The sequence below is a fragment of the Onychostoma macrolepis genome, chromosome 01 (assembly GCF_012432095.1).
Source record: "Onychostoma macrolepis isolate SWU-2019 chromosome 01, ASM1243209v1, whole genome shotgun sequence".
NCBI lineage: Eukaryota > Metazoa > Chordata > Actinopteri > Cypriniformes > Cyprinidae > Onychostoma > Onychostoma macrolepis.
In genome coordinates, this window is record NC_081155.1 from 2,223,899 (window position 1) to 2,250,509 (window position 26,611).

The 26,611-nt window shown below is 39.7% G+C and overlaps 1 protein-coding gene across 2 annotated transcripts in view; it reads left to right on the forward strand.

Moving 5' to 3' along the window:
* Positions 1-6,771: 6,771 nt before the first annotated feature.
* The window catches only part of col5a3b (collagen, type V, alpha 3b), a 29,795-nt gene continuing 9,955 nt past the window's right edge, over positions 6,772-26,611 (forward strand). Inside the window, exons 1-37 of one of the 2 annotated variants that reach the window (XM_058792190.1) lie at positions 6,772-7,062; positions 13,843-14,010; positions 15,052-15,265; positions 16,388-16,550; positions 16,765-16,887; positions 17,490-17,603; positions 18,422-18,544; positions 18,619-18,711; positions 18,797-18,859; positions 18,942-19,016; positions 19,390-19,473; positions 19,611-19,667; positions 20,200-20,253; positions 20,572-20,625; positions 20,731-20,784; positions 21,116-21,169; positions 21,271-21,324; positions 21,413-21,457; positions 21,589-21,642; positions 21,782-21,826; positions 22,797-22,850; positions 22,933-22,977; positions 23,146-23,199; positions 23,272-23,316; positions 23,404-23,457; positions 23,804-23,848; positions 24,441-24,494; positions 24,598-24,705; positions 25,016-25,069; positions 25,158-25,211; positions 25,326-25,370; positions 25,457-25,510; positions 25,662-25,706; positions 25,859-25,912; positions 26,000-26,053; positions 26,310-26,363; positions 26,474-26,581. In XM_058792190.1, coding sequence (XP_058648173.1) covers positions 6,972-7,062; positions 13,843-14,010; positions 15,052-15,265; positions 16,388-16,550; positions 16,765-16,887; positions 17,490-17,603; positions 18,422-18,544; positions 18,619-18,711; positions 18,797-18,859; positions 18,942-19,016; positions 19,390-19,473; positions 19,611-19,667; positions 20,200-20,253; positions 20,572-20,625; positions 20,731-20,784; positions 21,116-21,169; positions 21,271-21,324; positions 21,413-21,457; positions 21,589-21,642; positions 21,782-21,826; positions 22,797-22,850; positions 22,933-22,977; positions 23,146-23,199; positions 23,272-23,316; positions 23,404-23,457; positions 23,804-23,848; positions 24,441-24,494; positions 24,598-24,705; positions 25,016-25,069; positions 25,158-25,211; positions 25,326-25,370; positions 25,457-25,510; positions 25,662-25,706; positions 25,859-25,912; positions 26,000-26,053; positions 26,310-26,363; positions 26,474-26,581 — 2,763 coding nt within the window. In that variant the 5' untranslated portion in view covers positions 6,772-6,971. Of the gene's footprint in view, positions 7,063-13,839; positions 14,011-15,051; positions 15,266-16,387; positions 16,551-16,764; positions 16,888-17,489; positions 17,604-18,421; positions 18,545-18,618; positions 18,712-18,796; positions 18,860-18,941; positions 19,017-19,389; positions 19,474-19,610; positions 19,668-20,199; positions 20,254-20,571; positions 20,626-20,730; positions 20,785-21,115; positions 21,170-21,270; positions 21,325-21,412; positions 21,458-21,588; positions 21,643-21,781; positions 21,827-22,796; positions 22,851-22,932; positions 22,978-23,145; positions 23,200-23,271; positions 23,317-23,403; positions 23,458-23,803; positions 23,849-24,440; positions 24,495-24,597; positions 24,706-25,015; positions 25,070-25,157; positions 25,212-25,325; positions 25,371-25,456; positions 25,511-25,661; positions 25,707-25,858; positions 25,913-25,999; positions 26,054-26,309; positions 26,364-26,473; positions 26,582-26,611 lie in introns of both variants that reach the window. The other variant, XM_058792182.1, reaches the window with a different exon arrangement.

Here is a 26,611-nt window from a genome sequence, read left to right on the forward strand (position 1 = left end):
GAATGGATACCTGGGTCTTAGCCCAGAGACATCAATATATGGCAGAATACATACAATTTAAAAACATGGAGCGTTCTGGTCGCATCTAAAAATGCATGGAAACGCGAGCTTTACCGCTTTCTCTTCTATCAAAGCGCACCGGAGCTTGCACTCTGTGGTGTTTGCCGTTGCTAAGCAACCATGTATGGAATGCCAAACCTGCCATAATTAGAAATAAATAAATAAGAAATGTACAAAGAAATGTAAAAAAAAACAAATATAAATAAATAAATATATAAATAAATGTACAAAGAAAAGTAAAAAAACAAAAATAAATAATTATTTTCAAATTTATGTATTTATTTATGTATTTATTTCCACATTTATTTATTTCCGCATTTATTTATTTCCACATTTATTTATTTATACATTTCTTTGTCCGTAGGGTAATGAGGAGGGCGTGTTTTACCTCAGGAATAGCAATCGAGCCAGAGTAGGGGAGGGGTAAGCTTTGAGGCCACAGTGACACCTTGTGGTGCTCAAACGAAATACAAGAAGTGTAGCTACATGGCATGTCTGTTGATAGTGTGTGATGAATGACTTAGATGGGCAATATGGCCAAAATCCTATATCACGGGTGTCACGAATCTGGTCTGCACTCCCGTTCATTCACCACTAGAGGTCACCTGCTCACCACATGGACTTTCACACCACACATCACATGGACTCCATTTCCCATCATTCATTGCACTAACGACACACACAGCTCCCTGCACTGATCACACACAGCTGATTCCCATTTGCACACAGTATTTAAGCCCCAGACTTTCTATCCCTCGTCGCCGAGTATTGTACGCATTATCGCTGCCCTACAGAGCCCCGTTAGTTTTCCTAGCCTTGCCTCGCCTCGCCTAGCCTTGCCTTTGTTTAATCGTGTTTTCCCCTGCCTAGACTATCGCTAACGTTTTGGATTACCTCTCCTGTCTCGCCCCTTTGGATTCTGTACGCTGATCGTTGACCCACGCTTGTCTCTGGTTACTCTTTGTCTCGTCCATATTATACCTGTTTGCCATTGTTTGACACTGCCTGTACGACCACGTCTCTGCCTAATAAAGTCTGCATATGGATCCGTACGTCTCACGTCTCGTCAGCCCTGTAACAACGGGTCAGTGGCGCAACTACAGACAGTGCAGCCGCACGAAGTGACTATGTTAATATACATATAAATATTAATAATACAATATAATTAGTGCCGAGATTCTTCACAGCAGTGAATAAATACATAAATTCGCATGTTTGGCTCATGTGCTTTGATAGTCTAGTGGTAGAACTTCTGTCACGCGTATCTGAGGTTCTCGGTTTTTATCCACCCTCATATAGATTTTTATTTTTTATTTTTCATTAAAACCAAAAGTGTTCATCAATGATTGTATATCAAGAGCAGGGACATGTTTGTGTGCATTTTGTTTTGGTTTTGTGCTTTTACCAGAACGAAGCGCTCGATCGTCTGTGTGAAGATTGCACGTTGTGCACGAGCGCCAAGAGAGAACTGATAACAGCTGCAACAAGCACTCGCCATGATTTCAAAAACAACACAGATAGATCGCCTGTTACTTGACACACACCAACGAATTTCTTATCTTCACATGGAGTGGGTCAGACATGATTTTGACCACTTCGTTGAGTTTTGTTTTGTAGAAAGCCTTTCTTTGAAGTGCATTTCGTTTTATATAAATTGTGTCTTAATTTTAATCAATGTTTCATCAACCAATTGTCTGGATTTAATAAATAAAGAATTTAATAAAGAAGAAAACCAAGAACGTCGGCAAAATTATACTTATAACTATTATATTATATTATATTATCCTAGCTGTCTGGAACGCAGCATTAGGTTAACATTTCAATAAACGAGCGTTACGAGCCATTCTATAAATTGACATTTCAGCACCTGACAAACGGATAGCACTTAAAGCAGGGCTACGTGCGATTGTGTTAAGTGCATTTTTGGGAAATGCACGTGAAACAATAACGAACGTTCGTAAAATGACTGGTAGAAAACTCTCTTAAGCGCTAAGATCAACCGTTATCGGGAAACGCATCCCAGCTCCACCGTCGAGTCAACGCAAGCCGTAGGGTAGATCAATGCATTTGAAACGCGACTACAAATTCCCTTCACAGTCATATTTCCTACTTTTACATGCACAACAGTTTACAAACGCTTAAAATACAATGCATATTTCAAAGATTCAGGACAGAACTAGGCATCAGTTACTGTAGAAGATTTGTTGCGTCGCGCCACTTCCCGTGTGGACAGCCACAGCATCAACTGATTATAATGGGTTCTCTTGGTGTAGACACGGCTTTAGATACAATAAAGGCCGAGGAAACATGGTGGGTTCATTTTTACAATCCATTCCACAGCCGACATTCTTGGTTTTCTTCTTTATTAAATTCTTTATTTATTAAATCCAGACAATTGGTTGATGAAACATTGATTAAAATTAAGATACAATTTATACAAAACGAAATGTACTTCAAAGAAAGGCTTTCTACAAAACAAAACTCAATGAAGTGGTCAAAATCATGTCTGACCCACTCCATGTCTCCCGACATATTGTGCATCTTATGAGCCTATCTAGGTCACGCTGTTCACTTTTCATAATCAACATAGATGGGAAAAAAATAAAAAAATAAAAAAATAATATTATTGCCTAATATTTAAACATAAATAGGCCTGTGAAACTAAATAGGCTACGCTTTCTTTAACCCTCTGGCCGACGAATGCACTGGTGCTTCTGATGGATTTTTTTTGCTCATGACAGCGGAAACAACTTAAAATAGCCTACTCCATCATTTTTTGGGCATACAGATTAGTGCAAGACATCCTTATAAACTTTAAATGGTCTACTTTTAAACAAAACCTTGTGCTTTTGTAAAATAAAAATAAAAAGAATAATAAACAGGGTGCGCTTACATGTCTCAAAGATGAACTGAAATTCAACTAATAATTATCAATTTATCATATGTATATGGAAATGACATATAACAAATAAAACAAGACTATTCATTCTGTGGAATATTTTTAATAGTTTCCTCAAAGTACTAGCCTATTGAATAGGCATAATTTGCAGGTGGGACGTGTCCCCACGACCCCATCACTTTTTGCAACATCTGGCGGTGATGCACGGATGTACCTAAAGAAAGAAACATCTCCATTGGATAAGAAATTCGTTGGTGTGTGTTAAGTAACAGGCGATCTATCTGTGTTGTTTTTGAAATCATGGCAAGTGCTTGTTGTGCTGTTATCAGTTCTCTCTTGGCACTCGTGCACTCAAAGCTTACCCCTCGCCTACTCTGGCTCGATTGCTATTCCTGAGGTAAAACATGCCCTCCTCATTACCCTACGGACAAAGAAATGTATAAATAAATAAATGTGGAAATAAATACGTAAATAAATACATACATTTGAAAATAAATAAAAGTGGAAATAAATAAATGTGGTAAAAAAAAATAAAACATACATAAGGAAATAAAATTATAAATATTATTTTTGTTTTTTTACTTTTCTTTGTACATTTATTCATATATTTATTTATTTATATTTGCTTTTTTACATTTCTTTGTACATTTATTTATTTATTTCTAATTATGGCAGGATTGGCATTCCATAACCATGAGCCGCAAACGCTTGGAAAGACGAGAAGATTTCAACTCACTGCACGCTTGCCGCGCGTCTACAATTAAATAATGAACTTGCACGCTCAAACATGTATGGCTGTATAAATCCAATTAAGCTACTAGAGGTAGCATCAGTAGCATCCATTCAGGTTGTAGCAGAGTTGAGATAGACGGCCGCTTTCCCGCGAGTGGGCGCGGTTTCAGTGCCGACAGCGGACACGCCCCCAGCGTTTGAGAGCAGAGAGTCCTGCTTATTTTTCCAAGATTTTGATAACTTATTTTAGTTACTTCTCGTTTTTTTATCATTCAAATTTGGCTGGGTGGTTAATAACACATTTTTCTGTTGTGTGACAAACTCAGAACACATATTTTAATATCACTTTACACGGACTTTAATGTCGAGTACAACAGTGGCAATAGACACAATTTCTCAATATGGTTACAATATGGTACAGTTGAAAACATATAAACAAATGAAATTTCACATATTTTGCTGTTCATCAGTTATTTCGACAGATAGAAGTTAACGTTACTATGTCAATCGTTCGCGCTGGGCATTACATTAAAAGTTGGGTAAACACTACTTTAAATGCTCTCAATAAGAAAATTAAACTGCCAAAATGAGAAAAATGCAGCATTTAGCCTAACTATGCTATGATAGCAATTTCCAGTTTACTGCACATACCAAGGCCGCTTGTCTAAATGTGTGATAGCAGGCTATTGTGACATGATATCACTTATACATTAACTTAAATAAATATAAAAGGATATATTTCTTAAGTAAAATTAAGTGAACTTACCAGGAATTATGAATAAAGCCTCTAATCTTCAATCGTTTTGGCACTGCTCCAGTCGCTGGATTTCAGATTTGAATGATGCGCGCGCAATCCCATAATGCCACACTACAGTAAAGTAGTGTAAAAAGCAGGAGCTACAGTGATAACACCTGCTTCTTGTAAATTAATTACAGTTGACATGGAAATATACTGTTAACAACTGTAAAACCTTATTTGACCCATAATGCATTGCGAATTACAGCTACATCTTGTAAAATGTTTAAACGGTAAAATTCTGTAAAAAAATTTTACAGTGCAGCTCTAATTTCTCTGTTACCCATTTACGATTATATTCCATGATGTATGTTATCAAAAGAAATCATATAAGTTCATAAGAAAATGTTTTGTTCTCTAAAAATATTTTCGGGATCAGAGGGAAGTAACGCCAGGGTAAAGTAATGCCACAACTTACACATCAGTGTTCAGATCATCTTTTCTCCTGACAAAATCAATGCAATGGTAATATTTCCACCCGCTGAATGTAAGATTTTCCATATTGCAAGCTTGCCTGCTGCACTGGTTACTCATGTGCCTGTGCAAGTTGTGAAAACTATGAAAAAAAAATCTATGAATTAACTGTATTATTACTGGAATTAACTGTAATATTATTACTTAAATCTTAGTAATTACTTACACTACTACTTATCGCAAAAATTAATCTTATTACTGTAACTAGTTACTGCCCAACACTGAATTTAGCACTATTAATGACTGAAACGGTACAATCTGTGTATTTCCACCAATATCAGGCTGACAGCGCCCAACGGTCACATGACACACTGCACTGAACATCCGGGGACGCTCTGCATCGTTTCCTAATGTTACACGATGTTTGTCTGTAACATCCCAAGTTTCTTTAAGATCATTTTGAATCATAAAATCAGTACAACAATTTTAGTCGATTTTTGGATGGAGCACAATCTTAAATAGCTATTTTTTCATTTTATGTCGTCACATGTCTTTGTTTTGATTTTCTTCAAAATCCTATCACTTTATTTACAGCTTATGAGATGACATGAACAATCGCATCTGGGCATACGAGCTCATGTTTATGTATTTGATTATATATTTATATTTGAAGTCTGAGTTTTTAAGATCATAATTTTAACTTAAAGACCCCTGAGGATGTTACAGACAAACACAGAAACTCGGTCAACTGTGATCATGAGAGGCACTAGGAGGGACGTCTGAAACTACGCATGGAATCCAATGAAAGACACACACAAACACTCACACACACACACATACACTCTCACACACACACACACACACACTGCTGTGATACGCTGATGTCATTCAAGCAGGAATAAATGTTTATTCAGCACAATATAACATCACTTTCTCCGTGTTTTGTCTTGCTGCTGATGCAGGAGATGGCTTGATTTGGGTTATCAGAGGTCAAGGTCAGGTCAGCTGCAGGGGTTGACCTTTGACCTCACCATCACAGAATCACACACTTTTGGCATTTCTTGGAGAAAATAATCAAAGGTTTGCAAAAGCACGATTCATCATCAACATGAATGAGTGTGTGTGTGTGTGTGTGTGTGTGTGGACCCTTAGGCTCACTTCAAGCAGGAATTTGGAATCTGCCAGAGCACATTTTATTTTATTAGTTGGGCAGCTCAACATCTTGTTCGAGCATGTTTAAGTGTGTGTGTGTGTGTGTGTGTGAGGCGGCTGGTGATCTGGGGTGCGGTTTTGGAGAGTTAAAGTTTGTATGTTTCACTAAAGCCTGTGAAATGGGTCATTTATTAATTATGAGCTATTGTTTGACCTCTGATGACTTCTGGAAACCTCTGATTTCATGAAAAGCAAATGGTACAAATGAAGTTTCCCTCTGATCACAAACTGTCAAGAACCTGATTCAACTGTCAAGATCTGATTCTTACCAAAATCATAAGACAGACATGCTGAAAGTTCAATTAAAAACGGCATAAAGAAAATGCAGACTATTTTAGGACTATGATTATTTTTGCATTGTGACTTTCATGACAATTAAGCACATTTTCCCAAAATTCCCTGTAAAATTATAAATGAATAATATGCAGAAAACTATTAGATGACTATTTTTGTTCATGTTAAATGTTTACAGTCTGGTAGTATTTGTTCTAATGAGCTGGATTGGTTTCTGGTTTATCTGGGTATGTTTTCCCATAAACAGCAGTTGATGTTCTGTGAATGTAATTTATCGTGTGACATCTTCTGTTCTGTAGGCAGGAGAAAGTGTAACTTGCGTTAAAATGCTGCAAGAAAATCAGTCAGTTTGTATCACCAACAGCTGAAAGCCTGAAGAGCAGATCTGAGAGAGAGAGACAGAGAGAGAGACGCTCATATGAGGCAGAGCAGATAAACTCCAGCAGTCTGTCTGTCTGTCTGTCTGCAGGATTTCTCTTCTCCTCCAGGTTTTGTGGGGATCTTCAGGTCCAGGTGCGACACACACACGCCTCGCGAGCGCCGCGCGGTCCGGTGCAGCTGAGGATGATGAAGATGAAGATGATGATGAAGACTCACCGGATCACCGGAGTCGCGCCGCTGATCGTTTTATTGCTGCTGCACGCGACACGAGCAGGTACATGTCCTCAGCTCGCTCTGGGGCTATATTTTAATGTGGGAGATCATAGTTAGTCCTCATCTTCGGGTTAGTTAAGGTTCAGTTCAGATGTGTCTATTCACATCGCTAATAGGGTTATGGTGAAGAATCACGCGTGATATAATGATCCAGTCAAATGATCTGATCGATCAGTGGGAGGATTATTCAATCACTGAAATCTGAAGAGATTCTGTCTGTGACCTGTGTTCATCAAACTTACTCGCTATCATGTTTTGCCCATAGATAGATAGATAGATAGATAGATAGATAGATGCAAGCAGTATGTTGGAAAGTAACTAGTTACATGTAACGCTGTTACGTAATTTAATTACTGCATAAATGTAGCTGTAATCTGTTACAGTTGCTGAGAAAAAAAATGTGTGACTAACTTACAGTTACTTATGAAAATGTTAACGGGGGTTACATTTACATCTGATCTGAATATTTCTAAAATGTGAGCCACCAGTGTTTCAGGAGTTTAGGACACATGCTTATTCAATAACTGGTTTATTTGCTATTTCGGTCTATGTATATGCTTTATTTTTTAAATTAACTGTTTCCCCCCCAGGGCATTGCTAGATGCCAGTGTTTCCTATGCAAAGATCTGATTTCAAAAACAGCATCTTAGCTATTAAACTGGATCTTATGATTTTCAATCTGTATTTAACCTCAGAATGATCTCAAAGAAAGAAGAGGTGCTGAAGTCTGATTTATAATGATTATAATCTTACTTCAAGTGATGAAGTATTCTGAAGGTCTGACAGTAATCAGTGTTGCATTCTGCTGTAAGGTTAACGCGGCCTGCTTTACATGATTGAAAATGATTAACAGTTTAGAAAAAAATATGAAATTTAAATTTAGAAAAGTAATCAAAAAGTAATAACATGTAAATAGTTACTCTACTTATTACATTTTAAGTAGGGCAACTTGTAATCTGTAACCTGTTACTTTTCCAAAGTATCCCTCCCAACACTGGATAGATAGATAGTGTGTGTGTGTGTGTGTGTGTGTGTGTGTGATGATTGTTCTTTACACATAAAGATAGCACAGATCATTTAACATATGAAGTGTCCTTTAAGGCTACATACAACTGTCAAATCAATGAATTAAGTATTGTTGTTGTCAATCTGTTGTTGTCTTGTCAAATTTATTGGCTGAATGGAGCATTTTGCATTTAGAGAATGAACAAGCTTACAAAACAAAGTAGAGTTACTGAGCACAATTATTAATATTGTGACCGTAAATGAGGTTTTCATTTATAAAGCTCTAAAAAACTTAGTGACTGATGTTTTAGTGCACGTCCTGTAAATATGTAAAAAATAAAGGGTCTCAATTAAATATGTGCAGTTTCACACCATTAGTGCCAATTGTCACATGACCAGAGCAGTTTATTTCCTGTTTGCACCTTGAGAAGATGATGACTGCAACAAAGCTCCAAAACAAAAGGCTAGTAAAGTATGTTAACATGAAGATATGACAAAGATTTTTGGTACACGATATCTTTAGGGTGTCTAGTATTAATATATGAATTCACATACACTGTAAAAAAGAAAAAGTTGAGCCAACTTAAAATTTTAAGGCAACCAGCTTCAGCAGATTTTTGAGTTTTCCCAACTTGTCGTTTTAAGTTTATACAACAAGAATTTGAGAATCTCCCACAAAAATAAGTTGAGCAAACTCAAAAATCTGCTGAAGCTGGTTGCCTTAAAATTTTAAGTTGGCTCAGCTTTTTCTTTTTTATAGTGTATATTCAGTTTTGTTGAGTGTGGTCATAGAATGAGTAAACATGTTGATGGTCACAATAGTGACCGATGGGATAACAGTGAATTTAGGTATACAATATAAATCCAGTTGCAGTGGTCAGTGAAAATTACACTAAAATGTTGCAATGACAAAATCTTGCACTAAATAAAAAATTCAAATGTTACAAAAAAATTACAATATTGATGTTGTAATACCAGTGTAATACAGCACTGATATAAAAATCTGATGTTATATTTTACAAAAAAAACTAACAGTTTTGAAAATATTTTGTTGTTGTTGTTGTTGTTTATCTTAATGTTCCTATCAATGTTGTATAAGGTTTTTTAATGCATGATAGTAACCCTAGAATGTGATCAAAGTAGCTGGGCTAAGATATATAACAATTTTTATGACTGCAGAAATATGTTAATTCAGTACACACATCATCCCACCGGTCATAATTGTGACCAACCATAAAACACAATTTTTCACACACTTTTCCAAAAACATTTCAAGAAATGTTATAGATTATTTCAAAGGGTTACTAATGACACATCATTTGGATATTTTCATGTCTGGGAAAAAATTGGGATTAAATGGGTTAAGACATGATTGAGAGAACATAAATCAAAATGCATCAAGTTGCAAACAATTCATTCAATTCATCAATCCTGAAAGATTGCGTCATATAATATGGTTCTTCAGGGTTCTTCAGTCTGACGGCGGTGGTCTTCTAGAGAGAGCGGCTCTTGTTCTCTGGTGGTTTTCTGGATCTGATCTCGCTCCAGCAGCTGTTTCTCATTCACTGTCTCTGTCTGGCTCCTTTCAGGCCTGCTTTCTATCTTTGTGAATTAAAGGATCTTTACAGAAATGCTAATATAGCTTGCTTTATTGAGCGTTACAGTGCCGTGAGAGCGTGTTATTTCTGTGAAGGCGTTTTGCTCTGATGAGCCTGAGTTCCCTGAGGGCCTGAGAGCAGGACTGCGATGCTTAGATCATCAGAAGCACACGCAGTAGGTTCAGATCTCAGCTGAAGTTACTCAGGGGCATCAGGTGGGTATTAATCTGCTGAAAGGCGTTCAAAAGAGAAACGAGAGCAGGGCTTTTTTTCCACACATTCCCGACACGTCTGAAGCTGTCTGGCGTTCCAGCGCGCTGCAGATAAACGCTTTCTGCTGCTCCGTGTGCTGCGTGAATACAGCAGGAATCTGAGGAGACCTGTGTGTTTGAGTCTGGAGCAGTGACTGTGTTAAACCTGGCTTTCTGAGCGCAGATGAGGAGTTTTGAGCACTGAAACTGTGTCTGAACACACAGAGGGCCTTGTCGTAATCACAATCACAGTCAACTCTAACATGATCACGATTCCTCTATAAGCTTGATAGGATGCGACTTCAAATTTCTGATAACACTGTTTTGGGTCCGAGCATCATTTATTAGCACTATTCATTTATAGTGCACCTTTTACACTGCAAAAAATGCTTTTCTTACTTATATTTTTTATCTTGTTTCCAGCCAAAATATCTTAATACCTTAAATCAAGAAGGATTTTCTAGACGAGTAAAAATTAGTAAAAGAGAGTTTTTTCACAAGTCAAAATTAAGTGAGTTTTTGCTTATAACAAGCAAAATAATCTGCCAATGGGGATAAGCAAAATGATTTTATTTCAAACAGAAAACAAGATTATTTTGCTTGTTTCTAGCAAAACCTCACTTAATTTGGACGTTTTTTTCTGAAAACAAGACAATCATTTTTACTTGATTTTAAAAGTGATCAAAAAAACCCATCTGTTCTAAACCAGTGTTTCATAATTAATGATAGAATTTCTGAAATTTACCTGACCTAAATATTTACCAAAATATTGATGCTACATGAGAATAATTAGTACAATAATAACCAGCACCACAGAATTACAGAAGAACTATAAAAATGTAAGTGAAACAGTTGTGTAATGTGTGGAGCAAGCTCTGCAGCGCACTATTAGTGTGTATTAGCTCGGTTTGTTGTGTGCTTATGATGTTTGATCTGTTGATCTGTAGGGTCTCATCAGGTCAGCCTCGAGGTGTTCAGTTAGAGGGTTTGATGAGCATTGCAGGACTGTTTTGTGCTGATGGTCATGTTATATTGGTTTGTGGTGTCTGCAAGAGACGTTTGAAGGAGATTTTTGTCTCCAGATGGTGTAGTTATGAATCATGTGTGTTGTTGTAATGATCTTTACCTGATCTGAACCAGAACTCAGACAGACACCGCTCTCATGCTCTTCAGATGTTATGTTACTGCTACGGTTATGACTTCTGAAGAGCTTTATTTTAATCTAGTCAGTTGACATCTCATAATAAATGAGTGTTTTACGTAATGTCATATCATATTGGAGAATGTAACTTACATCCAGTCATTATTTACTCACCCTCATAGTGTTGCAAACCTGTATGGAATAAGATATTTTAAGAAATGTCTGTGTTTTTTTGTATTTTTTCCCTTATAATGGAAGTCAATGGAGTCCGATGTTGTTTGGTTCCTCAGCGTTCTGTCATCTTTTGTGCTCCTCAGAAGAAAGAAAGTCATACGGGTTTGGGACGACATGAGGATGAGTAAATGATGACTGAATTATAATTCTGAGAGTGAACTATCCCTTTAACATAGTTAATTATATTTATTATTATCCTACTGAACCACTAACTCATTCAAACCATTAATGAACAATCAGAAATGCTTCTGTCTTGAGCCTCAGTTTCAGTGAAGAGATGATTTGTTTGCTGTTCTTTTGGAGAAGGAGTTCTTGATGGTTCACATCAGTGTTTTGGTTTCTGGGTTCTTGTAAAGTCTTTAAAGTAGAAGTTCACACAGTAGACGTTCTCCTCAAGAGTTTGAGAACTTTTCTCAGTGAAACTGGACTAGCATCGCTCTCAAGTACTGGGGCCAGTTGCACAAGTTAGTCATCGAAGAATGGTTATAATTTTTTAAATACAGTTACATGAAAGCATAGATTAGTCTAAACCCAAAAATAAGACTTATTGGCTAACTGCTAGTTGAACAAACTCATACTTAAACTCAGCCTCTATATACTGAGACAGTGACTTATGCAACTGGCCCCAGCTCACTGCTGATATTTCATCTCTGAAACGGTCTGAACTCTCCTCTGGGCTAGATCCGTAAGTCCCTGCCTTGACCTTTCACCCCGAACCCTTCACAGTTTCCTGAGCGTTTGACCTCTTGAAGATCTTTGAAGGTCAGTGTTGAGGATCAGTGTAGATTAGACCTTCTGAAAACACACTTACAGAAATGAACCGCAGTGAACTCCAGTAGTATATGATCCATGCACTCAGTTGTGTGTTTACAGTGATGCTGCACTGCACAATGAACTACCGTACTGCAGATAAAATGCTTGTGAACTGTAGTCTGAAGTACAGCGACACTTAAATAAAGTATTCATGCAGATTCACTGCGGTGGAGCATGAAGTTACTGTGCTGGTGTTCATCCTGAACCGTTATAAAGCTGCTTCATTATGTTCATAGTATCGGTCTGTTATGTTGCAGTTTAAGCACTTTTTCTCGATGCCAGTTGTGTTGTAGTTGTTTGTCTGCATTGCACTGAAACCTATATGTAGATATGTTCAGAATTTGACCGTGTATAGATGCAGGAACACTGGCTCAGTTTAAAATCTCACACTAATACTATTTCTCTGATATATGTGACCCTGGACCACAAAAGCAGTCATAAGGGTCAATTTTTGGATTTATACATCATCTGTGAATGAATGAGGCATCAACCATTAATGAACAATCAGAAATGCTTCTGTCTTGAGCCTCAGTTTCAGTGAAGAGATTTCATCAAGAGTTCTTGATGGTCACATCAGTGTTTTGGTTTCTGGAAAAGCTGAATAAATAAGCTTCATTGATGTATGGTTTGTTAGGATCGGACAGTATTTGGCTGAGATACAACTATTTGACAATCTGGAATCTGAGGGTGCAAATAATCAAAATATTGAGGAAATCAGTTCTTAGCAATGCATATTACTAATCAAAAATTAGGTTTTGATATATTTACAACTTATATTTATTACTTTGTACAGCTGCAGTAAAACTCTGGTATATTCGACAGTTTAATAATTTACTCACGCTTGTGTCATTAGAAATGATGTATGACTGTCTTCTGTGCAACATTTGTGGAGAATCTTCTTCACTGTGACCATGACTGTCAAGCTCCAGAAAACACTGACGTCTTCTCTGAGATCTTCTGCCTTTCTTCTATTCATTAAAAGCACAGGAGAATGTAGAAGTGTGAAATAACCGTCGCTCTGCTTGAACAGAGAAACTCTGAAAGTGAATCAGGAGTGAAAGCCATAGGTCAGAGGTGAAGGTCAGGGGGCTGACAGCAAGGTCACACACCTTTAATAACACCTGACTCACATCCGTTTGTGATGCTGAGTTTCTCTGCAATTTACTGGGTTACGTGTGTGTGTGTGTGTGTGTGTGTGTGTGTGTGCGCACATGTGAAAGAAGCACAAAAAAAACACAAATATAAAATGTATGGAAGTCTGGACTGTGTTTCTTAATTCATCCTCGTGTCGTCATTCACATCTGGCTCCCAGACACAGACACAGACACACACACACACTCCCCTGCAGCTGCTGTTGTGTCTTTGATCTGTAGCTTGTTGTGAAAGTCTTTCCAAATGAGTTAAGTTTTTCAGAGATGAGAGATGTGTGTGTGTGTGTGTGTGTGTGTGTGTGTGTGTTTCTTGTGTGTTAAAGACATGCTAGTCATGGCGAGAACTTTAATATGTGTGTGTGTGTGTGTGTGTGCTCCAGATGCAGGTATTACACAAGCAGGACTGATGTGAAAAGACACATGACCAGTCCAGACCTGCATGAAGATACCTTCACACACACACACACACTTACACAGTCACGATCGTCTTTCACCTGCTGTCAGTCAGCCTAACAGCTGAGACCGACAGACAGATGTGAGGTCTCTCCATGAGATGTTAACATGACTGACTTGTGTCGTCTCCAGCAGCCAATCACATCGATGTGCTGAAGATTCTGGACCTATCAGATTCCATGGAGGGCGTGTCCTTGGAGGCGGGGCTGTGCACAAGTAGGCGGGGCTCAGAGGAGGCGGATCTCGCTTATAAGATTGAGAAGAAAATTCAAGTTAGTGTTCCGACCAATCAGCTCTTCCCAGGTATGTAACCCCCCCCACACGCACGCACACACACACACACTCTCACACTCTTACTGTACACAGAGACATCCAGTAGGCCTCTGCTGCTTTTATATACGGATAATTTTACAGTTTAGAGTCATTAAGAAAGGAAAATAAATACATTTTTAATTGATTAGTATAATTAATGCTTTTATTCATCAAGGATGCATTAAATTGATCAAAAGTGCCAGTGAAGACATTTATAATGTCACAAAAGGTTTCTATTTCAAATAAATGCTGTTCTTTTGAACTTTATACTCATCTGTGAATCCTGAAAAATAAAATGCATTATGGTTTGCACAAAAATATTGTGCAGCACAACTGTTTTCAACATTGATAATAATCAGAAATGTTTTTTGAGCAACAAATCAACATATTAGAATTAAGGAATGCAATTAATGTGTGTGTACTGTGTATATTTATTATGTATACATAAATACACACACATATATGTATATGTTTTAAAAAAATATTTATTTGTATGTAAACACTTGTATATCATTTATATTATATATAAATATAAATATTTTACAGTACATTGTATGGGTCAAAATTATCGATTTTTCTTTTATGCCAAAATCATTAGGATATTAAGTAAAGATCATGTTACATGAAGATATTTTGTAAATTTCCTACCGTAAATATATCAAAACTTAATATCTGATTAGTAATATGCATTGCTAAAATGGACCCTTATGACTGGCTTTGTGGTCCAGGGTCACATATTATATATAAATATATAGAAACATCTTTTTCATTAATATATACATGTTTGTGTGTGTATTTATATATACATTATAAATATACACAGTACACACATATAGTATGTAAACAAACTTTTGAATCGATTAATCGTTTTGCAGCCCTAATTAGAATGATTTGAAGCCTGGAGTAATGATGCTGAAAATTCAGCTTTGAAATCACAGGAATAAATTAGAGTTTAACAGATATTCACATAGAAAACAGTTATTTTAAACTGTAATAATGTTTGACAGTCTGACTGTTTCTGGTGTGTTTCAGACGCTGCGTTCCCGGAGGATTTCTCGGTGCTGGTGACGGTCCGAGCGCGGCGCGGCGCTCAGTGTTTTCTGCTGTCGGTGTATGACAGCGAGGGAGTGCAGCAGCTGGGCCTGGAGCTCGGACGCTCGCCCGTCTTCCTCTATGAGGACCACAACGGCCAGCCGACCCCTGACCTCTACCCCATCTTCAAGAAGATCAACCTCGCCGACGGCAAGTGAGTGACGCAACCGAACACACATTCATCATTCAGCATCTGTAGAAGCACAGTACAAAACCTTTCTGCATCGTTTGCAGTAAAACTACATCACGGCATTATGATTACGAGTTCATAACTCTACATACGAATCAACATAAGACATGTTGAATCACTTCAGTTCTACATGTGATTCGGTGAATTTCTGTAGCTACAGTGAGTTAAAACAGGACATGCTGCAGATGTGTTTATATTCTTAAGTTATATGAAGTGAATAGTTCATCCATTCATCATTTGACTTTCTGGTTACACTTTATTTTAAGGTGTCCTTGTTACAGTGTAATTATATATTTAAGTAATGATGAGTAATATTAATTAACTATGTTTTTACTGTGTGGTTAGGGTTACTTACATGTAATTATGCATAATTTTAAAGTACATGTAACGTGTAACAAGGACACCTTAAAATAAAGTGTTAATGACTTGCTTTTTTCTGTAAAACGGAGAGTTTCTGAAGACATTCTTTTCCTCATAATGAAAGTGAATGAGGACTGAGGCTGTTAATGATATAAAAGCTTCGTAAAGGTGGTCAGTATGACTCTTCTGAAGTCAAACGATGCTTCGTGTGAGGAACAAACCCAAAGACAGTGAAAAGTCAAGTCACATTTATTTCTAGTGTTTATATCGCTACAGATTGTGTTGAAGCAGCTTCACGGGAAGATATAAGTGTTAATGCTGTAATGTTCATCAATTATGAAACCAATTCAATTTCAGCTGTACAGCAGCTCTACAAATGTGACAATAGTTACAGTGTTGATTTGGTTCAGTTTGATGAAGCTCATCAGTGAGAGTCGGTCAGTGTCTGATTCATGAACTGGTTTGTTCTTTTGAGTCGGAGCCTGAAAGAACTGTTTGATTCGTTCATGAACTGAACTGGTTTTTGAGTTCAGTTCATTGGAGCAGAAGACCGTGACTGAATCACTTTAAGTCTGTTCCTCACATAAAGTATGGTGTGACTTCAGAAGAGTTGAAATATGGAGCCCGAGTCACATTTTTGGCTGATTTAACCCTTTGAAGCTCATCAGTCAGCCTGCAGGTGTTTGCTGATTACGCTCAGACTCACTGTGACCTCTGACCCTACAGGTGGCACAGAGTGGCCTACAGCGTGGAAGGTCAGAAGGTCACGCTGTACCTGGACTGTCAGAAAGTGGCGACCCTTGACCTCCCCAGAGGCCCCGAGCCTAAGGTCAGCACAGACGGAGTGACGGTGTTCGGGACGAGACTCCTGGATGAAGAAGTGTTTGAGGTGAGTGTGTGTGTGTGTGTACCTGGTATTCATCAAACGTCCTCACAAGTATAGTAATACCAGTAAATTTTGACCTTGTGGGGACATGTTTAGGTCCCCATGAGGAAACAAGCTTATATAAAAATGGAGTGTATTAAAAATCTGAAAATGCAGAAAGTTTCCTGTAAGGTGTAGGGTTACTGTGTGTGTGTTTATGTTTGTGTGTGTGTTTCAGGGTGAGATCCAGCAGCTGTTAATCGCTCCAGACCCCAGAGCTGCTGCCGATTACTGCCACACCCACATTCCTGACTGTGACTCCGCCCTCACCTACAACAGCCTATCACTGGACCCCGTGGAGGTAACCCCGCCCACGGGAGGAGCTCATTAACACGCACAGCTCATTCATATTCACATCAGTATTTCTGCTTTGATGATGAATATAACATTAACATTGATGTCTGTTCTTTGGCTCGGTCGTGAGTACAGTGTTGAACATGCTGTCGAGGACTCCTGCCAGTGTTTATATCACACCCTTCAGCTGCTGTGTGTGTGTGTGTGATTTACAGCCGGTGCTCAGCTGCACAAACACCGGCTCTCTTTCAGATCACACAGCTTTTCTTGTTTTCTCCATACAGGAATTGATTTTTAATGATATCTCATAAACCTTCAAAGACAGAGCTGCTGTGAGCGACGAGGTTGTTAATCAATGATCCCTGCTTTTGTTGAAGCCATAAGTCTGCATTATTTCAACAGTGCTTCAGGAATCTTCACCAAACATGGGATTGTAGTTGTTTCCCTCACTAAAGCCATTCAGTTCACAGTCTTGTGTCTTTGTCTTTTCACCTGATTTTCAACCCCTTTTTTTCTTCCACTCAGAGTTTGTAATGCTGTGATTCTCCTCGTTGCTGGTTGGTTTGGTTTTGGAAAAGACGTTTCTATGGTGTCTGGTGTCTGTTGCAGGTCAAGAAGCCGCCGAGGAAGCCAATCGAAGAGGAGTTCGACGATGACCTTTACAATGACCTTTACAGTGACCTGTCGGTGTCGACTGCGGGAGACAACGTCACCGAGTACGAGGTGAGTCTGAGTAATAATACTTCACTGCTATACTTCAGTATTACTTGCGGGAATTTGTACTTGAGATGTGTTAAATCTAAATGTTTGTACTTTTACTCAATATCATTTACAAGTTAAAAATAATGCTGGTTACACTATTACAGTTCATGAAGAATTAAAAATATGTATCATGACCAAAATCTTTCCCTTAATGATTTAAAAAGGAAATTGTATTATTTCTGTATCCTAATGTGATTAACAAGCCAATCAGTCAAGCTCGTATAAGTTAAATAGCCAGTTAATTTTTATTTTAGTGTGCACTATCTGGTAAAACAGCATTTTTCAGAAATATAGTTAATCAAAAATGAAATGTAATTTTCAGGCTGTTAATGAGAAACAGTGTTATTTCAGTAACGTTGAGATACTATTGTAGGTTTTATAAATATTTGTAATTATGTTTTATTTTTATATTTTGTTTACATTTTAGATTTTTAAAATATAAACGAAGAGTTAATTTGCAAAAACAGATAACTCATGTTTTTGTATCCAGTTAATATCAATCAAACTGCAATTGAGTTGTTTTTATTACATAATAATAACTACAAAATATAGACAATAAAACACAATAAAAGCATAACACAATAAAAAAAAAACATGATTTATGAAAATTAATAAAAAGTTATCTGTTTTTGCAAAAAAACTTTTATGTATTTTGTAATCATTTTTATTTCAGGTTTAGTTTTAATTATTTTAATTATTTTAATGAGAAATATTTGACATTGTTTCAAATAAGTTTTTTATGGTTTTAGCTGACTATAATAACCGTGTGTGTGTGTCAGATGGTGGAGTACGAGGACACTGAGAACGAGACGGAGTATTTTAAGGAGTACACAGAGTATCAGGAGTATGAGGATTACGAGTACCGTCCGGCGGAGAGACAGGAGCAGTTCTTCAGCGGTCAGGTGTGTGTCAGCCGTCTGTCTCTGTCCGAGCGTCTCCTGCGGGTCTGTCTCACGCGTCTGTGGTCTTCTCGCAGGCTCTCGGTCCAGAGAAGGGTCAGAAGGGCGAGCCGGCGCTGCTGGGGGAGGGGACGCTGATCGTGGGACCCACAGGCCTGCCTGGTGCTGAGGTAACCTCTCGTGACAGCTCTGTGGCTCTCTGTGTTTATGTGTGTGTGTCAGAGACAGACGGTGTGTTTCTGTTGTTTCACGCAGGGGCCGCCGGGTGAGCCCGGCCCTATGGGACCCCCGGGGCCGATCGGAGATCCAGGAGACCCGGTGAGACACACACTCACACACACTCGTCGTGATCGTCAGGCTCGTGATGGATATTACACACTCGTCTGTCTCCTCTCATTAGGGTCCCGAGGGCCGACAAGGACTTGCAGGGGCCAATGGGATACCTGGACCTCCAGGGAACCTGCTGATGCTGCCGGTGTGTGTCAATCAATATACACACGAACTTACAGAGAAGCGTGTTTTGGTGTTTGTTGACCGTTCAAAAGTTTGGGGTCAGAAAGAACTGTTTTTGAAAGAATTTAATACTTTTATTCAGCAAGGATGCGTTAAATTGATCAAAAGTGACAGTAAAGTCATTTATAATGTGACAAAATATTTCTATTTCAAATAAATGCTGTTCTTTTGAACTTTCTATTCGTCTGTGAATCCTGAAAAATAAAATGTATCACAGTTTCAACTGTTTTTTATTGATTGTATTTCAATGAACACATGGCAGTCAATAACTGATGTCTATAGTAATTAAATGAACCAGGACTGAAGCGGTGTGTGTGTGTGTGTGTGTGTGTTAGTTTCAGTCTGGCGGTGATGCTCGTCACGGTCCTGTCATATCCGCTCAAGAAGCTCAAGCTCAAGCCATCCTGCAGCACACTAAGGTCAGACTCTACTCTAACTCTACTCTCTCTGTCCTGAAGATGAATTGAGGGGCATAACATCAGGATTTTAACACACAGTCCAATTATGACAACACATGAAGTTTGCATCACTCTCAGTGCTGATGTTTGTCCCTCAGCTCTCTCTGAAAGGCCCGCCGGGACCGTTAGGACTGACCGGACGCCCCGGACCTCTGGTGAGTGTGTTTCAACCAGCAGAACATGTTATTTCAACACTGCAATAAAAAAATATATTAGTAGTTCATACAGTGTGTGTATGTATTTTGGTGACAATTTTGTACCTAGAAGTGACATAAGCCTGATATAAAAATGTGAAAATGCAGAAGAGTTAATGTTAGGGTTCAGGTTATATTATTTATTTATGATTGAACTGGCTGGATATGAAGACAGCAGAAGTCTATGAACCGACTCCATCTAGATGAGTAAGCGTGTGTGTGGCGCCCTCTACTGCTCCTGTGTGTTTGTGCTCTGCGTTCACTGAAGCTCTGGAGGAAGAGCTGCATTTCATCAGGCTTCATCGATTAGCTTTACCTTCACCTGGATAGTTACACTAACAAATGAGCAAAAATAAAGACCAAATCAACAGAGGAGCAGCAGATTGAGCTCAAACCAACAGACTGAGAGTTCACAGTTTAATGTGTTTTATTGGTTTTGAATGACTTTGTGAATGAAGAAGTGTGTGTTTGTGTTTGTGTTTGTGTTTGTCAGGGGTCTCCGGGCCCGCGGGGTCTGAAGGGCGATCATGGGTTCACAGGACCTCCGGTACGAGAGGAGACGCTCATCTGATCATCTCAAACACACACACACTACCAGTCAGAATAATTAAGATTTATAATGTTTTGAAAGAAGTCACCAAGGCAGCATTTATTTGATCAAAAACATAGTAAAAACATTATTACAATGTAAAATTTGCTGTTTTCTATGTGAACATCTGTTAAAATGTAATTTATTTCTGTGATGCAACGCTGTATTTTCAGCATCATTACTGCAGTCTTCAGTGTCACATGATCTTCAGAAATCATTCTAATTTGCTGATTTGCTGCTCAACAAACATTTCTGATGATTATTATCTGTCTTTAGGGTCCTCGTGGGTCGCTGGGGGCTCCAGGATTCAATGGTAAACCAGGCAAGAGGGTGAGTTTCATCGAAACACAACAAACACCATCAGACACCTGCGTGAACACCTGAAACACACCTGTGTGTGTGTGTGTGTGTGTGTGTGTGTGTGTGTGTGTTCAGGGCCGTGGTGGGATCGACGGAGCCAGAGGTGAACCAGGAGAGACTGGAACTAAAGTAAGTTATTCTGTCATCAGTGACACTTTATTTCACAGATCAAACATCATGCATCCGACGATCTGACCATCAGACCTCCATCAGGTCAACAGGACATGTTAGAGGAGTTCAGTGTGTTGCTGAAGATGAGGGGATGAGGGCACAGTGTATGATCTGGTTTCATATGTCTGCTGTGTTTATTCATTGGCATTTCGTACACGCAGTAGAATGTTTCTTGTAAAATGCTGTTATTGGAACGTGAAGTTCTAGTCCAACACAAATGAAGAGCTGTTGACTGAACGGCCTGTGTCTCTCCTGAGGTGATTTCTGTCTCTGTGTGTGCTGTTATCAGGGTGACAGAGGGTTTGACGGGTTACCGGGTCTGCCTGGAAACAAGGGTCACCGGGTAACTCACTCTCCATTAACACTCATTAACCCCAGTGTGACTGAATGTTCATTAGGGGCAGACACATTCAGCTGTGTGTGTGTGTGTGTGTGTGTGTGCAGGGAGATCAAGGGAAGAAGGGGCCAGTCGGTCCTCCAGGAGGCCCTGGAGAGAAAGTCAGTGAACATTTCTTCCATATTCTTCTGTAACTTCTGTCTGTCTGTCTTTGATCGGGTTCAGAGTGAATGTTTGTTTGTTTCCCAGGGTTCAGATGGTCAGCCGGGGCCCAGAGGTCAGCCAGGAGAGCCTGTATGTGTTCCTCCTGTAGTCACCTGTAGTATGAAATATTGATCATCATCTTCATTGATCCACTGACGTGTGTGTCAGGGACTGATTGTGTGTTAACAGATGTTCCTCAGTGATGTGTGTGTGTGTGTTAGGGTCTAGCAGGGTTGACGGGTCAGAGAGGTCTTCCTGGTCCTCCAGGACAGCAGGTGAGTGGATAAACTCCTCATGCTGAGTGTTTGGGTCTCGTTATTGTATTCATATGATACGACTGACCTCCTCAGAATACAGGAGGTCACATCAAAGCATTATATGGATCATGTGTGTGTGTGTGTGTGTGTTTGCCAGGGTATTCGTGGGGTTGATGGAGTTCAGGGTTCAAAGGGAAACATGGTGAGTACTGCCAAAGTCTCTTTAAGACAAGTCATGTCACTCGGCGGTTTTTGAAGTGCAGCTCCTATCTCTTTGAATGGGGAAACATCAAATTCTCCAAAACTGTTCACTAAGCTTACGATTAAATTTCATATTTGAAATCACCAAAGAAATCTGACAACAACTGTGTCATAAATGTTGTTTCTTTTGCTCATATAGCGGTTTAAAAAGCTTATTTTTCAGGCTAGATCAGCCAGTGCGCATGCGCAGTCCTAAGCGCACGTCTCAGAGCGCTGACTGTTTCTATAGCAACCGGGACTTCTAACGGCAGCTGCAGTGACGCACTGACTTTACTGAATAGTGATTGGCTCTTTCATTCAGAAGGCGGGGCTTCCTGCGATTGAGCGGCCATGTTGAGCATTGCATTTTCCCCATTCAAAACTATACAAGTGACATGTCTTGGGTATGCTATAGTCTTTGGTACTGCTGATCTGAGATGTCTTAAACGGGTCATGAACTGAGAAACCAAAATTCCCTTGATCTTTTGACATATAAGAGGTCATTGTGCTATAAAAACATCCTGTGAGTTTCAGAACTTTAATATAAGGTGTTTTTAGACTAACGAGAAAGTTTTAAGGCAGTCTGCCAAAATCACAGCTTGTGGAATGTTCTGCTCAATGATGTAATAGTGTGGATAAGCTGTCTGTTTAGCCCCGCCCACCGATTATACATCACTGCCTGTTTAGCCCCACCCACTGATTCACACATGTAGTGTTTACGAGAGAGGCGAACACGCCGGTCTACTCACAAACCAAACAATAAAGATGCTCTGAAGACAACAAAACGCTGTTCAATGCCAAGTTGTGGAAAAACAGTCTTTGCATTGCCTTCCTTCTGATACCAATGTTAGGAAAGAGTGAATTAACTTTATTTTTAATGAAGATCCAGACCGTGTCAGTAAGAACTCTGTCCTTTTCTCGTCTTCACACAGGGGCCGCCTGGAGAACCTGGAGCTCCAGGACAGCAGGGGAACCCGGGTTTCCAGGTACACACACTCACAGATATAGTCTCTCTCTCACACACACACACACACACACAGTCCTGACACTCTTTCTTCTGTTCTTCAGGGTTTTCCTGGACCTCAGGGACTAGTCGGATTACCAGGAGAAAAGGTGCCACCCTCTCCATTACTATAAATCACGTACTAATATTGACTCCAGTGAGCAGGTTTTGGGGACAAACTTACAGAAAATATGACAGATGAACCCTCTCCAAACAGTTTCTTGTCTGAAAGATCTCCAGGTGGAGCAGACTTTAACAGGTGTCTTTCTCTGGCTCAGGGTCCTCAGGGGAAGAAGGGAATGAAGGGCTTACCTGGTGTCGACGGCCCACCGGTGAGTGTTGAACACATGCTGTTGTTGATCTGTGCTGCCCCCTGCTGTTCCTCATGATGCCACTGCACACAGGGTCATCCAGGACGAGAGGGGTCGCCTGGAGAGAAAGGCCTGCCGGTGAGATACACAAACGAGTGTGTGGTGCCATCTTATTAGTGTCCTTGTGTTAATATCACTGATTGTAATTGTGTGTGCTTCCTGAAGGGTGCAGCAGGTGTTCAGGGGCCTGTGGGATATCCTGGACCCAGAGGAGTCAAAGTACTGATCTCTCTCTATCACACCTTAGTGTGTGTGTGTGTGTGTGTGTGTGTGTGTGTTTTATTGACTGTATGCATGTGTGTGTGTGTGTGTGTGTTTTATTGACTGTATGCATGTGTGTGTGTGTGTGTGTGTGTGTGTGTTTTATTGACTGTATGCATGTGTGTGTGTGTGTGTGTGTGTTTTATTGACTGTATGCATGTGTGTGTGTGTGTGTGTGTGTGTGTGTGTTTTATTGACTGTATGCATGTGTGTGTGTGTGTGTGTGTGTGTGTGTGTGTGTTTTATTGACTGTATGCATGTGTGTGTGTGTGTGTGTGTGTGTGTGTGTGTGTGTGTGTTTTAGGGTGCTGATGGGCTCAGAGGACTGAAGGGCAGTAAAGGAGAGAAGGTGAGACCTACTCAACCAATTTCAGTTACAGATATCATAACCTACTTCTAGTCATTGTGAGACATCATAACATCTCCAACATCTTCACATCTCTAAGAATCATCACATATCAAGATATCATAACATCATCAGAACTTAGCACATCCTCACATATCACATCTCCAGATATCATCACATAATCAGAATAATTACGTCATAACATCATATTAATAAAAATCATAATACAAATGTCATAACACCCCCAGAATTCAAAACATCTTCAGATATCACATCTCCAGACTCTGTGAGACATCATAACATCTCCAACATCATAACATGTTCAGATATCATAACATCTTTAGTTACCATATTTCCAGACATTGCCAACATCACCACATCTCCAATGATCAACAAATGTACAGATATCAAAACCTACCTAGACTTCAGCACATCTTCATGTATTACATTTCCAGACATTTCGAGACATCATCACATGTCTAGATTTGATTAGTTGTGCAGATGTTTTTCAGAGGTTTCTGATGCATATGAATTGAGCACTCATGCCTTTCATCATGCTGATTGATTGTCATGTACGTATGCGTGTTGTGTTCAGGGTGAAGATGGTTTCCCAGGAGCCAAAGGAGAAATGGGAGCTAAAGGAGACACTGTAATAACATGCAGACACAAATAACACAAACACATTAATGAAACACACAAACTCAACCACAGATGCACTAAAACATGCTGTTAACCCCATCTGTATCTGTCAGGGAGACTCGGGTGCTCTAGGGATGCGCGGTGAGGACGGTCCCGAGGGCCCCAAAGGGCAGAGTGGTCCCTTGGGTGAACATGGACCCGCAGGCATCGCTGGAGAAAAGGTGAAATAGTCTGCCACAGCATCATCAGTAATAATCTGTAGAAAATATTTTATTACATTTACATTTATGCATTTAGCAGACGCTTTTATCCAAAGCGACTTACATTGCATTCAAGTTACAGTTTTTATCAGCTCTTGCTTTCCCTGGGAATCGAACCCATGATCTTGGCGTTGCTAGCGCCATGCTCTACTATTTGAGCTACAGGAAAGCTTTTAGCATATCAAACACCCTTTTTGCACACACATTTTCTCTTTTTTATCAGTTTTTTCTGTCTCCTCCCTCTGATTTGATCCTGTCCCTCTCTTCTTAGGGAAAGCTGGGTGTTCCAGGTTTGCCAGGTTACCCAGGCCGTCAGGGCCTGAAGGTGAGAGCAACACGAGCAGATGATGAATGGATGAATGTTTCAGTTGTATGGGAGAATAACTGCTGGTCTTGTGGTGGTTTCCTCTCAGGGTGGTGATGGTTTTCCAGGTCCTGTCGGCGTTCCAGGAGAAAAGGGGAAGAAGGTCACTGAAAACATTATTCCACAACTCAAAAGAGACAAACTGTCATAAAGACACATAAAAGCACAAATATAAGTATATACATGTGCACTCATGTGATTATAATGTGTTTCTCAGGGTCCACCGGGTCCTGCAGGGGCCGCCGGTCAGAGGGGACCCAATGTGAGTGTCTCTGTCCACACTAATGATTGTCAGCGTTCTACATGAGTCACATCCAACATCATTAATGTGTGTATGTGTGTTATCAGGGTGCTCGTGGAGGCAGGGGTGCAAGAGGACCCACTGGGAAATCAGGAGACAAGGTCAGAGGTCATATTAGCCCTTCACCACACACCGAAACAAACAACAAATGAGCTGAAGTGTCTGTATTACGATAATGAGTCTAATATATTCTTATGGACACTGTTCATATTGTTGAAATAACTGTAAAGAGCCAAACTGTCTCTGTTCTAGGGGTCTTCAGGACATGATGGCCCTCCAGGGCCCACAGGAGAGAGAGTAAGAGAATATCACACACACACACACACACGCGCGCATAGAGAGGCTTTTTAGATTCATACATACAGTATATTGTGACTAATCAAGAAATTTGATCATGTGATTTAATGTTGTTAGTTTTTGTGATTAATGCACATGTTCATATACTGAAGGGACCACAAGGGCATCAGGGACGTGTAGGTGAGGTGGGACCCAAGGGACCCAACGTGAGTGACCCTCGTCTTCACCTCATATAATAAGACAACATATATGAGCATATTCTGATGTCTTTCTCAACATGCTTCTGTGTGCAGGGGCCTGCTGGGAAGGACGGCCTGCCGGGTCATCCAGGCCAGCGGGGGGAGCCGGTGAGTCTGGGAACATCTACATACAGGCTTGCAGAAACTACAGAACGTAGTGACGCTCAATGATTTAACGCTTTAACACTAAATGCTAAACAAAAATCAGCAATGCACTAAAATATTAATGAAAACATATTGATACAAATATGTGGTTTTTAATTTGCTTCCGTTTGCAGAGCATTGAGCCTGTGTGATGTTATGTTTGTGTAGTGTTTTGATGGTCTGTTGTTCAACTGGTGTTTGATGGTTTGATTCCTGAAAGGGTTTCCAAGGCAAGACGGGTCCTCCAGGACCAGCTGGTGTCGTCGGGCCGCAGGTGAGCTCATCGCTTCAGGAATCAGTCTTATTGACTGGGTGGATCCAGTATCTTTAGTTTTAGCACTTTTTTAGTTGCTCTTGTTCTGACTGGTGGTGATTTGGTTGCAGGGTAATTCAGGAGAAACTGGACCGATGGGGGAGAGAGGACACCCGGGAACCGCAGGACCTGCTGGAGAGCAAGGTTTACCTGGAGCCGCTGGGAAGGAGGGTGCAAAGGTGGGAAAACCATCGGCATCAATCATAACA